The following is a 12532-nucleotide window of genomic DNA, read 5'->3' on the forward strand; positions in this document are numbered from 1 at the left end:
AGGTCGAAAGGAAAATATAGTAGATATATGTAAAGGTTTTCAAAGAGCAACAGGTAAGAATGATATTACACAAATCCTATTCGATAAATAGAAATGAAAAGTCACTTGGTAATAGGATTAAATGGGATTAAACAGCCCTTTTACGTTTGTAGCGAAGATCGCAGGATAGTGGTATCAGCAAATAGACCAATACGAAATTTCATCGTTATATCGCGTAGGTAGTAGCCTCATTTTCGATTCTAAACACGAGCTTTCCAACAGAATTCACGCCAACGCGTTTTCCAAGCGATCGCTGAAGAATAAACGATATCTCTATCTCTCTCCCTCTTCTCGTTACGTCCGATTAAATCGTTCATCGTGAGCAGCCAATCGGACGAACCAATCGGACCAATCGGATTTTGTATTTTCCCTTGAAATCCACGCCTATGGTGTAGGCGCACCTAGCACCGACTACCACTTCCCCTTTCCATCGTGTTGGAGCTCAACAAGTTCATGTGTTGTATCCTTGCATACGTGGATCCATATTAGAGTTGAAAATCAGCTTCGTAGGTCATCTCCCCATTGGGCATTCTCTGGCTCATGGGAAAACCCATATGACTCTTTGATCGATGAGATATTGGCTTCGAGGATCGTGAACAACCTCCTGGATTAATTTATTTCATCTTTATTTTTCGCCTCGCTTCGGCATTAAGGGACATAACGAAAGTCTATCTACAGTTCATTTTCGCCCTATCGAGAAAAACTTTTACTCTTATGTGTGGAAAGAAGGGGCTTGGCTGAGGGAGGATCGAGGGGCAGAAAAACGACAACATCTTCGACGTACTTCCTGATTTCGAGCACGTAGTTATATGGGCGTGGATCTTTTCTCTTTCTCTTTCTTTCGTTCTTTTCTTCGTTATCTCTCTCTCTCTTTCTCTCTCGTGCTCTCTCTCCACCAAGACAAATAACGAATCCTTCGAAAAGTCGATATAACTTTGTAGTTACGATACACTTTGAAGACCGTTTATCGGAAGATACGAATTCTCTCGAGTGACGTGCTTTCGTTTATTCTTCGTTAATCGAGGAAGGTCCTAACGAAATAAAACGTTAAACTTTTGTTTTACGTTTCGAAAACAACTTTTTATCATTCGGCACGTTCACGTTTTTATCTAGAAAAGTTATAGAAATTTTTCTTCGAGTTATCCAAAGTCTTTCGTGATAAGTTTGTGTGATAATTATTTATCGACGTATCAAGTTGATTCCGATTAAACGAAATCGTCGGGAGAATTTTCATCGTTTATTAATTCGTTCGATGGGCTTCCGTAGATCGTGTCTGCTGACGTAAACAATGACCCGCTTATTCGCGGCTTTGTATTTCTATTTTCGGCAATGTTCCGATTCCTCTTTTAACTTTATCTTTCGTTTTAAAAAAATCAACCGCTATATTGAAAAAGGATATCGGTAGAGATTGAAATAGTTAACCTTTTTACATGTTGTCCGCATTTCATATTGTCAAGAGGAGTTTCTTTTTTAATTAATAAGAGTTCAACATTTATTTCTCTCTCTCTCTCTCTCTCTCTCTCTCTCTTTCTTTTTTTTCTCTTTCACGCACTCGTTCATTTTTCGTCGAGTGTACCTATTCATAATCAAGCGTAGTATTTAAACGAACTCCTCGAAAGCCGTGACATTACTCGATTTAATCAAATTAAACGACGAGGACTCTAAATGCTGGTTTTCTTCTTTCTCCTTTTCTTTTTTCATTTTTTTTTTTTCGTTCTTCTATTTCATTTTTTCATTTCACAAGTACGTACTTAAGGTGTAATGCGTGCGTAAATACGTTTGTATAACGTAGACGAACATTCCGTCGTCGGGATAAAAATGTCTGCAAAACGATGTAAGCTTAAATATACGTATCTATCTGTATGCAAGCGAACATACATGTAATATCTTAGAAATAGCAAATCAAAAGATTTACGCATTGGTTCGGCAAATTGAAAATTGTATCCCGTAACAAGATGCGGGCCGGTTCTATTTGTAATCAGAGTAAGTTACAAATGGACTATCAAGCAATTGACAGCGGAAGAGACTCGTTATCCCCTCAACCGTACCGACCAATTGTTGCTCTTCGTCCACGATCGTTACGATGTGGCCGTTAACGGCGACTGACTCGATAAATTATAAATTTTGTTACTTCTTGGCCCGTTAATTTGAAGGGAAATTTCCATACTAGATAATATCTCTCCCCTCACCCCTATTCGATATATTAGCTGTACGTTTCATAGTTATATTTTTTTCTTTTACTCTTAATTATTACCCAGGAGAAGGAACTTTCTCTCTATGTATAACTTTCTTACGTATTGTTAAAAAAAAAAAAAAAAAAAAAAAAAAAAAAGAGAAGAAAAAAAAAAGAAAGCAAGAAAAAAAAAATATAATCATGAAGAATTATTACGAAGCAAAGATTTTTCATAAGACATGAAATTAATTTAATATCGTCCATGTTAAAAAACGATTCGATTGTCTTCTCGTATTCTTTTCTCTCTCTATCTTTTTTCTGTTTTTTCTGTTCTTTTTTTTTTTTTTTTTTGTAATTAACTATATCGCATTATCTCGAGACCTCGATACTCGATTTATACGTGTAAGGAATCAAAGTCGCCGAGATATTTAACGTACTCGCAAGAATGCACATAATAAAATAGACGAGTATAGTACAGTCGCGAAAAGAATTACGGCTTTTTAATACCTCGCGATCGTTTCGCCCGAGAGGAAATCTTTAAAAATGGAAATCGGCGTGAGCTCCTAGTATCGGAATTCGATATTATTCGTTATTACGGCGTTAGAGATTGATACTACCATGCCGCAGTATGCCATAGTAAAACGCAGTGGGAATTTTAAAATAGATCAACCGAGCAATTTGGATATCGAAAATCGATTAATCGCTCCACTTTGATTCCACGTAACGATGTACGACGTTGTTTGTCTTATTTCGTCGAAGATTGTTCCTCAGGGAGGGTGTATTAACTTTTTTCTTTTTAATCTTTCTATCTCTCTCTTTCTCTCTTTCTCTCTTTCTTTTTCTTTTTTTTTTTTTTTTTTTTTTTTTTTCAAAAGAACGTTCTAATCTGCGAGATTGGAAAAATATGTGTCATACAGCAATTCGATGATTATTATTCAACGTAGTAATTTCGATTATAACAGGTATATTTTATATTCGAGCTATTTGCATATATCTATTTACGTATTCCTACTTTCATAATTTTTTTATATTTCAAGCTAAAAAAAAAAGAAATTAAAAAGTGGAAGGCAAACAAAGGAATAATTACGTTTTCTGACAAATTTTACTTCTGCTAGCGGAGTCTTTAGAAAGATAAAAATAATCAAAAATTTTCTTTTTTTGAAGAACGAAGTAAACGAATTTATAATCTTCCGGGAAGTTAAAAATACATTTTTATTGAGAAAAATAGAAAATCTGAAGAATCTCGAGGTAAATAAATTAATATAGATTTCTTTTTCACTTTGACATTAAGTGATAAAATAATTTCGATTGAGATTGGTAACGATAGGATATTACGTTTCGTTTCCTTAAGTTATGTTCGATGATGTACACAATTAAATAAAAGTCTTTATTAATATATCGAATATTTATAAAAAAAATCGATAATATCAAAACGAAAGGAATTCTATTCGATACAATAAAAAAGACGTAAAAAAAAAAAAACTGAAACATTTATATTTATTTTATATAAATTGCAATACGTATGTGTGATACTTTTAAAATGGCTTAAGAAGAAAGATAAAGAAAGTATCGTATCGAATAAGAATTCGTACACGGATACGGGTCAAGTCACGCGGAATTATCGATACGGAATCGTATCGATAAATAAAATACGAGGAGACTTTTTTGGTCTCGTGACGCACAGTGGCAGAAATGTTTTCGATGTTCGTGTGTTGATTCTGTCACAATCGTACTTGTAAAAAGATGCGATTTATTTGGCTATTCGTCCGACGTCTCGTAGCTTGTTCAAAAAATCACACGTTTATCTTCGTTATATGTGCATCGAACATTCACGAAATTAATCGCACGAAGGTACAAATCCAACTTGGTTTTTAAAGAACGATTCTTGAAAGACGTTCTTTTTTTCATACGGAAATAAAACAAATCGAAAAATCTAATGATTCTACGTTGTCGTTTTATTCTTCAAAAAAATTTTTCTCGTCCGATAATCTTGTAAAATATTTCAATTATTTCAACGCAATTATTTCATTCATGACGTTATAAAGAAATTTTTGTATTCGAAAAGAAACTTTTTAATTCTTCGTCTAATAATTCAAACTTTCATAATTATTGAAAAAAATACTCGGAGTTAAGATTGAATAAGAAGAAAAAAAAAAAAAGGAAAAAAGAAGAAAGATTAGCCGATGGCCCTTAGCTACAACATTATCTTACAAGACAGTAATGAAATTTTAATAATTTTATGTCTCTGCGAAGGAAGTTAGGACGTTGTCTGAATTTTCCTGCGGACAAATCTTTTTTCATATAAATAAAACATCACGTAGCAACGTGAAATTATTAGTTTTACGATTTGCGTTGTTTTCTTTCTGAGAGAAACAAGAAAAAAAGAAGATTCTTCTCCCCAAAAAAATGTCAATTTTTTCGGCTACGGGAACTAAAATTAAAAAAAAAGAAAACTTTTAAAAATGAATATATATTCTGTGCAAACACTGCTAACAAATATACAACTGCCGATATAGTAGATATATTTAATAGAATCTAAAATATAATAGATATATTTTAGAGAGGAGAATTAAATTTTCCTTGAATATTTTATATCGACGTTTACGTATAAGAATACTGTATAAGCTCGACTAACTATCCGGAAAAAACCTTCAGAGAAAATTAGGAAGAGGAAAAAGGAAAAAGGAGAGCTACGTAGGAGGGTATTGAGTGTAAAAAGAATTAGGAAAGGAAATGAGTGACCAATCCTTGATTAGTTTGGGTGTGTCTAGGTTGTTAGTCTCAAGGTTGTTTAAACAATCTTACGTGCTGTCTTTGATGCTAATTGACCGTATCGTGCTGCGATTAAAAAATAGATATATCAAGGGTAAACCTTAGGGCAAGCGTCAATCGTTTGACCTAGAAGCCTACATTTTGAGTTGCTAGCCTGGCCGATATAAGATATTCCAAAAAAAAAAAAAAATAAATAAATAAATAAATATTTACGAAGATATTAAAAAATAAATAAGCATTGGTCATTTGTATTTGTTTATGAAATCTATGTGGCTATATTTATCTAACGTAATCTCAAGGACAAACGATATGATTCAAGAAAAGAAGAACAGATCTTTTTAGTTCAACGTTTATTGGACTTACAAGGACCCAGTTGATAGTAAAAAGAGATAAAATAAAGAGATGAAATGTTCCTAGTGGTATTCGTTAATGCCAAGAGAGAAGAGGATAACGCGTTAATTCGATTAGTGTGAGAAGAAGACGTTTATTTGTGTGAGTGTACGTGTGAACCTGCGTGTCTCTCTGTTTCTCTCTGTGTACGTGTGTGTGTGTGTATCTCTAGATAGGAAAACGGACGGACACGGTAACCCCACGCGAACGCTGCAAATATTTCGTTTTTCTCTTCCCACTGAGATTTTTCTTCCGGGCAAGATTAGAGAAACCTTGGTAATCACTTTGAGCACGGAAATGTCGCGCGAGATCGTGAGAGACGTTTCGTGGGATTTCACGTTTTAACGAGAAAAGAAATAGATACGAAATAGATCGTATTAGACATTAACAGAAAATCTTTCAATCAAAATTTAATACTTGTCTCTTTCTTTTCCAATTCGATATAACTCATGCTGTTTTATTACGCTGATTCGAGATAGCGCAAAGATAGATATAGCATATAAAAAAATATACCTAATCATAATTTTTGTATTTAATTTGAATATTACAAATAATACATATATCCATTAGATTACGTAAGTACGTATTATTTGTATTCTTCAAAAGCAACGAACAAAAAGATCACAATGAATAAAGTATTCGTATAATGAATATTTATCAAGATTAAAGATTCGCTCGACATTCGCTAGATTCCGAAGGAACAGAGAGAACGAGAGGGAGAGAGAGAGAGAGAGAGAGAGAGAGAGAGAGAGAGAGAGAGAGAGAGAATGAGATGGATGGTTTAGGAACGTGGAATCGTTGTTGGATCGTATGGTTCGGCATTGCGGCGAGATTAACTCGATATTACGAGGAGGGAAATACGCCGATAGCGTTCGAAACGTCGGATGGTCAAAGGAGGTGATGGTGGAGGTGGAGATAGTGAAGGAGGATGAGGATGAGGAGGAGGAGGAGGAGGAGAAGGTGGTAGTGGTAGTGGTGGTAGTGGTCGTGGAGATGGAGGTGGAGGCCTTACAAAGATAGCTCGTTTTCAAATTGGCTCTGAGAGCCAATGATCGTTCGAGCACGTAATCGATGTAATTTAATGAATGACGGGCCGGTTTGCGCTCGAGCACACTCGTGAAGGAGAAGCCATAGTGAGAGCCTGTATTACGCGTACCATATCTATCTATGCATGTATGTATCTATGTCTGTAAACGTACGTACATACATACGTACGTACATATGTATCTACGTATATATACATATGTACATAGAGATATATCTATTCAAAGAGAGAAGAGGACTGTCGAATAGGCGCAGCCCGATGTCAGTCAAGGAATTAATCCACGAGACAAGATGTGAGGACGGGACTCCCAGAAACCCTTGGGAATCGTCGAGGTCGCGTTAGAATTATATTTCGTTTATGTATTCTACCTGCGACTTCCTCTTCTCTCGACCCTATCTATTCTCCCTCTCCTCCCATCACACCTTCTCCATACTCGTTCCAACTCCACCCCCTATTAATAATAACATCACGGATTTTGGACGTCTTTGCATGTTCCAAGTTATGCTTCAGGCTAACTTCCCAGATGTTGTTGTTCTGGATATCTTAACGTGTCTATTATATTATGGAACAAAAAAAGAAAAAAAAAGAAAAAAGTAAAAGAAAAAAATAAATAAAAAAATAATAATAATAAAATAAAAGAGAGAAATAGAAGTGTAATAGAGAGAAGATGCGGATTAACGCGTTTAATTATTACATTGGTAATATCCAATAAATTTTGGTCTATCGTTAATCTTCCTTCGTTCGAACTCTATTTTTTCCTTTATACAATATATAGTCGGATCGTCGATCGTGTATATTTTGTACAGTTCGTCCGCTAAAGAATAATTATTAGAAAGTCTATCGATAGATTTGATTAAATAAGTACAAAGTCTGACCGTATTACAACTCCGAACGTTGTTCGTATTCCGATATTAACTTGGATTTCGGAGACACGAGATCGAAACTTTCGACTTTGTTAGGTAACTTCTAGTTCCTGGATATCCCGGAAGTTAAATTCTTTTTGTAATTGTTGTTGTAGATGGTTCAATGATTTGATGAATGGCGAAGAGAGAACGAGAAAGAAGGGAAGTAAAGAGATTATATATATATATATATATTTTATATATATGTGTGTGTGTGTGTGTGTGTATATAAAATATATATACATAAAGTTCCAGGTGGTCGCACGCTAACTGGCAATATCCGCATGGAGCTGCGAGAAAATCCATTCACCGATATCTTCGTGTTCTCTAGCGCGTCTACTCCACTTCGTTAGGACTCATCGAGGCAAGGAGAAACGATGAGAATGGTGGAAGAGGAGGAGAAAGAGGAGGAGGAGGAGGAGGAGGAGAAGGAGGAGGCACTAAGGGCCCCAGAAATCTCGCATTCCATTCGTTCGTTCTCATCTCTCGTGCCACGATTCTGGAATTTCGGACGGATCGATGAGTAGGTATTTGCTAATCACACGAAAAATGTATATCTTTATCACTATTCGTGTTGCCTATGAACGAATGATATAACTTGCATAGATATCGTTATGAATATTCGATTAAATCGACGCTTCGAAATCTTAACGAATGGAAATCCAATGGTTCTTTTTATAAAATAAACAAGAAAAGAAGTGATATGTTTATGTATATCACACGTATCGAAAACTTTATAAGCATACCTATAAATCAGATCAGAGTTCTTCTTCGAGTTCTTAGTGTAGCAACCCTTAAAAAATCAATGTCGACTGCTCGAGGAAAAGAAAGAAAAAGGTTCGATCGTTGCGTTTGACAAAAATGAACGAACGACGATAATGTTGGCTGCTCGAAGGAAAAGTAAACATGTGAGAAACATGACGAATGGATTAGAATTCGAGAGAGATGTTTTCGGTCGAAAATGACGTAACCTGCATCGCCAGTGTACAGGACAATAATCATCATCACGATCACCCATCAGCATCACCATTAGCATCAACACAACAGAGACAAAGGTAGAGCTAGAGACAGAGACATAGACATAGACAGAGACAGAGACAGAGACAAAGACAGAGACAGAGACAGAAGCAAAAGCAGAAGCAGTGGTAGAAGCAGAGGTAGAAGCAGAGCGACATCAGCAACAGCAGCGGCACCAACAGGAGCGGTGGTGAGCACCAGCACCGCCACTACCACCACCATCGACGCGCTACCTCCGCTTCGTACCACCTATGCCTCCTCGATCAGTCGACCCCGTGCAACGCGGCACGCCGGCCGCTGCGCGAACACGCGTCTCTGCTCCTGTACGTCCCTCATTATTATACTTCGAATCGTTTGAAAATTCTGATATTTCGATAAACGACTTATCGTATCGCTATCAAGCTCGATATCGACGAAGAAAAGAGGAAGAGGAAGAAAGAAAGAAAGGCGAGAAAAAGGAAAAGAAGGAAAGAAAAAAGAAAAGAGAAAATATATAGGAGGATGCATGTGACGTAAGATAGAAAAAGGAAGAAAAAAATAAGACAACGCCAATAAATTTGATTTTCGCGGGCTCCTCGGAGTATTTTCCCTCGGTGGATCGAGTATTCAAAAAAAAAAGAGTGAGAAAGGAAAGAAAAATAAAGAGAGAGGGTGGGGGAGAGAGAGAGAGAGAGAGAGACAAGAAAAAAAAAGGGAGGGAAGAGAGACGGACCGAGAGCGCGTGCGTGTGTATCGGGTGTGCGCGTGTGTAGGGTCGAAGGTTAGCGCGAGGGTAGCTAAGAAGGATCGTGCGTAAGAGAGTAGGTAGTGCTCGGTCGTCCCAACCGAACTGCTATCGGGAGTAAAAAAGTCTCTCGGGAATACGACGTAGCTGCGCTTCGAAGAGAGAGAGAGAGAGAGAGAGAGGATACGGTGGGAGAAGTAGATAGATAGATAGATAGGTAGATAGATAGGTAGGTAGATAGAGTGAGTGAGTGAGTGAGAGGGAGAGAGGAAGAGAGAGAGAGAGAGTGTGAGAGAGAATCGTGTGCGTCCGTACGCGCAAAAGCTGGTGCTCCCCCACTCGCTAACTTGTTGAGCCTCTCTCACGGGCCAAGCGTGCCGTGGCCCGGGTTTGTCGTCTGGTTTCGAGCGGTGCGCGCGAAAACGTACGTCGTTAACGTCCAGTAGAGAAAGAAGGGAATAGAAGGACACTGGGATAGAAAAAGAAAGGGAGGCGATTTCGGTGAGTGATCGTTCAAAATGAAAGCGATCGGTTCGTCGTTGATTATCGCACAGCTGGTGCTAGCACTAATCACGAAAAGTCTTGGCTTCGGTCGTCCCGATGTCCTCGGCCAACGCAACGACGTCCACGAGGATCCGCTCGTTGTCGAAACTACGAGCGGACTCGTTCGTGGATTCAGCCGTAACGTCGCAGTACGTGACGTCCATATATTTTATGGAATACCATTCGCAAAGCCACCGATTGGTCCTTTACGTTTTCGCAAACCATTACCGATCGAACCTTGGCATGGTGTATTAAACGCGACCGTATTACCCAATAGTTGTTATCAAGAACGGTACGAGTATTTCCCCGGGTTCGAAGGCGAAGAAATGTGGAATCCTAACACCAATATATCCGAAGATTGTCTCTACCTGAACATCTGGGTACCCCAGAGAGTCAAGTTGAGGCATAAGGGCTCCGAACCGCCTGACAGCGCCGAGAGAAACGGCTTGCCGATACTCGTTTGGATTTATGGGGGTGGATTCATGACCGGTACCGCTACTCTCGACGTTTACGACGCCGATATAATGGCTGCAATGAGTAGCGTTATCATCGCCTCGATGCAGTATCGCGTCGGTGCATTTGGATTCTTGTATTTGAACAAACACTTTGGAAGTAATAGCGAAGAGGCACCAGGAAATATGGGTTTGTGGGATCAAGCATTGGCATTAAGGTGGTTGCGGGACAATGCCGCCGCCTTTGGAGGTGATCCAGATTTGATAACGATTTTTGGTGAATCAGCCGGTGGAAGCTCGGCGAGTCTTCATCTTATTTCTCCGGTAACCCGTGGCCTCGTACGCCGTGGCATACTTCAAAGTGGCACCCTCAACGCACCCTGGAGCTACATGACCGGTGAAAAAGCTCACGAGGTTGCGCGTGTCCTCGTTGACGATTGCGGCTGCAATTCTACCATGCTCCAAGAAAATCCAGCTCGTGTAATGGCCTGCATGAGATCCGTCGACGCCAAAACTATATCCGTTCAGCAATGGAACAGTTATTGGGGTATCCTGGGATTCCCATCCGCTCCAACTATCGACGGTATCTTCTTGCCTAAACATCCTCTTGATCTCTTACGCGAATCCGACTTCAAGGACACCGAGATTATCATTGGAAATAACGAGAACGAAGGTAAGGAAAGGATTAACAGTCGCATGCATACGCTTTTCTTTTCTCTTTGTCGTTCTTTTTTTTTTTTGCTTTTTCCTCATACAATAGCTAAGCCGATCTATAATCCATTTGATGTCCCAAGGCTTCTTTGGAAGATACCTTACAATATATATACGGATTTCTTTTTTAATCTTTTATTTCATCTAGACTAGTCCTACAAGAGTTTGAAAATCGTTTATCGTCGATATATTCCTTTCTGATGCACGGCACGGATGAGCTATTATTTCATTCAGGAAACGAGCCGTATCATTCTGGCCTTTGGTACTTCGCGCGGCGCGGTTAACCAATCTCAACGAGTGTTTATCGCAAATTGACCATTAATTTAACTTCGCCCGAACGTTTTCGCCGCGGCTTTCGGACGCCAGTGGGGGGAGGGAGACACGTAGAGAGTCGGTGAGAAAGAGAGAAAGCAAAGGACAGAGAGGGAGAGAGAGAGAGAGAGAGAGAAAAGAAGAAACTTCGAAGCTCCTCGAATCGAGTTAACTTTCATAAATTTATTACTATATACTCCCGTAGCTACTTTGTAAAAGTAAAGGTGAAGGGCGAACGTCGTTCTCTTCTTAAAAATCCAATTTATCTTTCTTGGTACAGGCACACCAACCGATTCATCGATCCACTCGGCACCTTTTAGTTTCGTTAAGAGAGATACAGAACTTTTTAAATCTTCTTCTTCTTTCCCTTTGCAAAGATCGAACTTTCCCACTAATATCTAATTTATATATAACCTACATAATATATATATATATATATACTATATAAAATATAATATTTATATATTATATATATAATTGGCGATTAGAATCACCCTTCATTAAACATAGATAGTAATTATACCAGGAACTATGTTAAATGTATCTGTATGTACTACCATTTGTATTAAACATTTCCTACAATATGTGATAATTAATTCTAGATAATGAAGAGACAAGTGTCTATCGGTGTTTGTAATTACGATCTCGCAGCAGTTATGCGATTACCTCTATATATGTATATATAGATGTGCTCAAGATAAAACTTTCTATGAATACAAATTCAGATTTCTGAGAAACTTCTTGAAAGTGTCTTATTATTTAATATTTTTTAATCTTCCATTTGTTCTAACTTCACGTCTGGAGTTAATTGTTGCATCCTTTCTTACATCTAACAAGGTTTGTACAAGGCTTATCGTATCTAACTAAATCACATGTTTCGTCTTGGACAATTTGAAGTAATAGTGTTTACATGCCTTGTCAGATCCTTTTATTCCAACGTGTGGTTTTCTAATACTAACAATGGTTAAATATAACATTTGTTTTTGAATCAATGTTATACATATATCCACAGGTGGTGAATGTGTATACGTATGTGCATGTGTTTTCATAATACATGCTGACATATGTACTATGACTATAATCTTGTATACAGGTTAGATACATACAGAATTTTATACAAGTCATTGATAAAAACGAAAAAAATCATTGATTATCTTATCAAGATTACGTTTTCTTTCACTTTTCAATAATATATAATTTACATGATTATACTTCTGATAATATAATTCGACGTGTTCTATATATTATAATACCATAAAACAATATATTAACTCGTATATTTTAATAGGAAAAATGAAATCTTTTCGACAAAGCTCGCAAATAAACAAGCAAGAAAGTAAGTAAACAAGCAAGCAAGCAAGCAAGCAAGCAAGCAAGCAAGCAAGCAAGCAAGCATGCACGTTTCGACGCGAATAAACTCATTTTGTATCTCGTTTCTTTCTCTTTTTTTTT

General features: G+C 37.6%; 1 protein-coding gene across 1 annotated transcript in view; it reads left to right on the top strand.

Moving 5' to 3' along the window:
• Positions 1-8591: 8591 nt before the first annotated feature.
• LOC122630624 (acetylcholinesterase-like) overlaps positions 8592-12532 on the top strand; it is a 140559-nt gene continuing 136618 nt past the window's right edge. Inside the window, exon 1 of the mRNA XM_043815339.1 lies at positions 8592-10730. Within this exon, the coding sequence (XP_043671274.1) occupies positions 9581-10730 (1150 nt within the window). The 5' untranslated portion in view covers positions 8592-9580. The remainder of the gene's footprint in view (positions 10731-12532) is intronic.

The sequence above is a fragment of the Vespula pensylvanica genome, chromosome 7 (assembly GCF_014466175.1).
Source record: "Vespula pensylvanica isolate Volc-1 chromosome 7, ASM1446617v1, whole genome shotgun sequence".
In the NCBI taxonomy this organism is placed as follows: Eukaryota; Metazoa; Arthropoda; class Insecta; order Hymenoptera; family Vespidae; genus Vespula; species Vespula pensylvanica.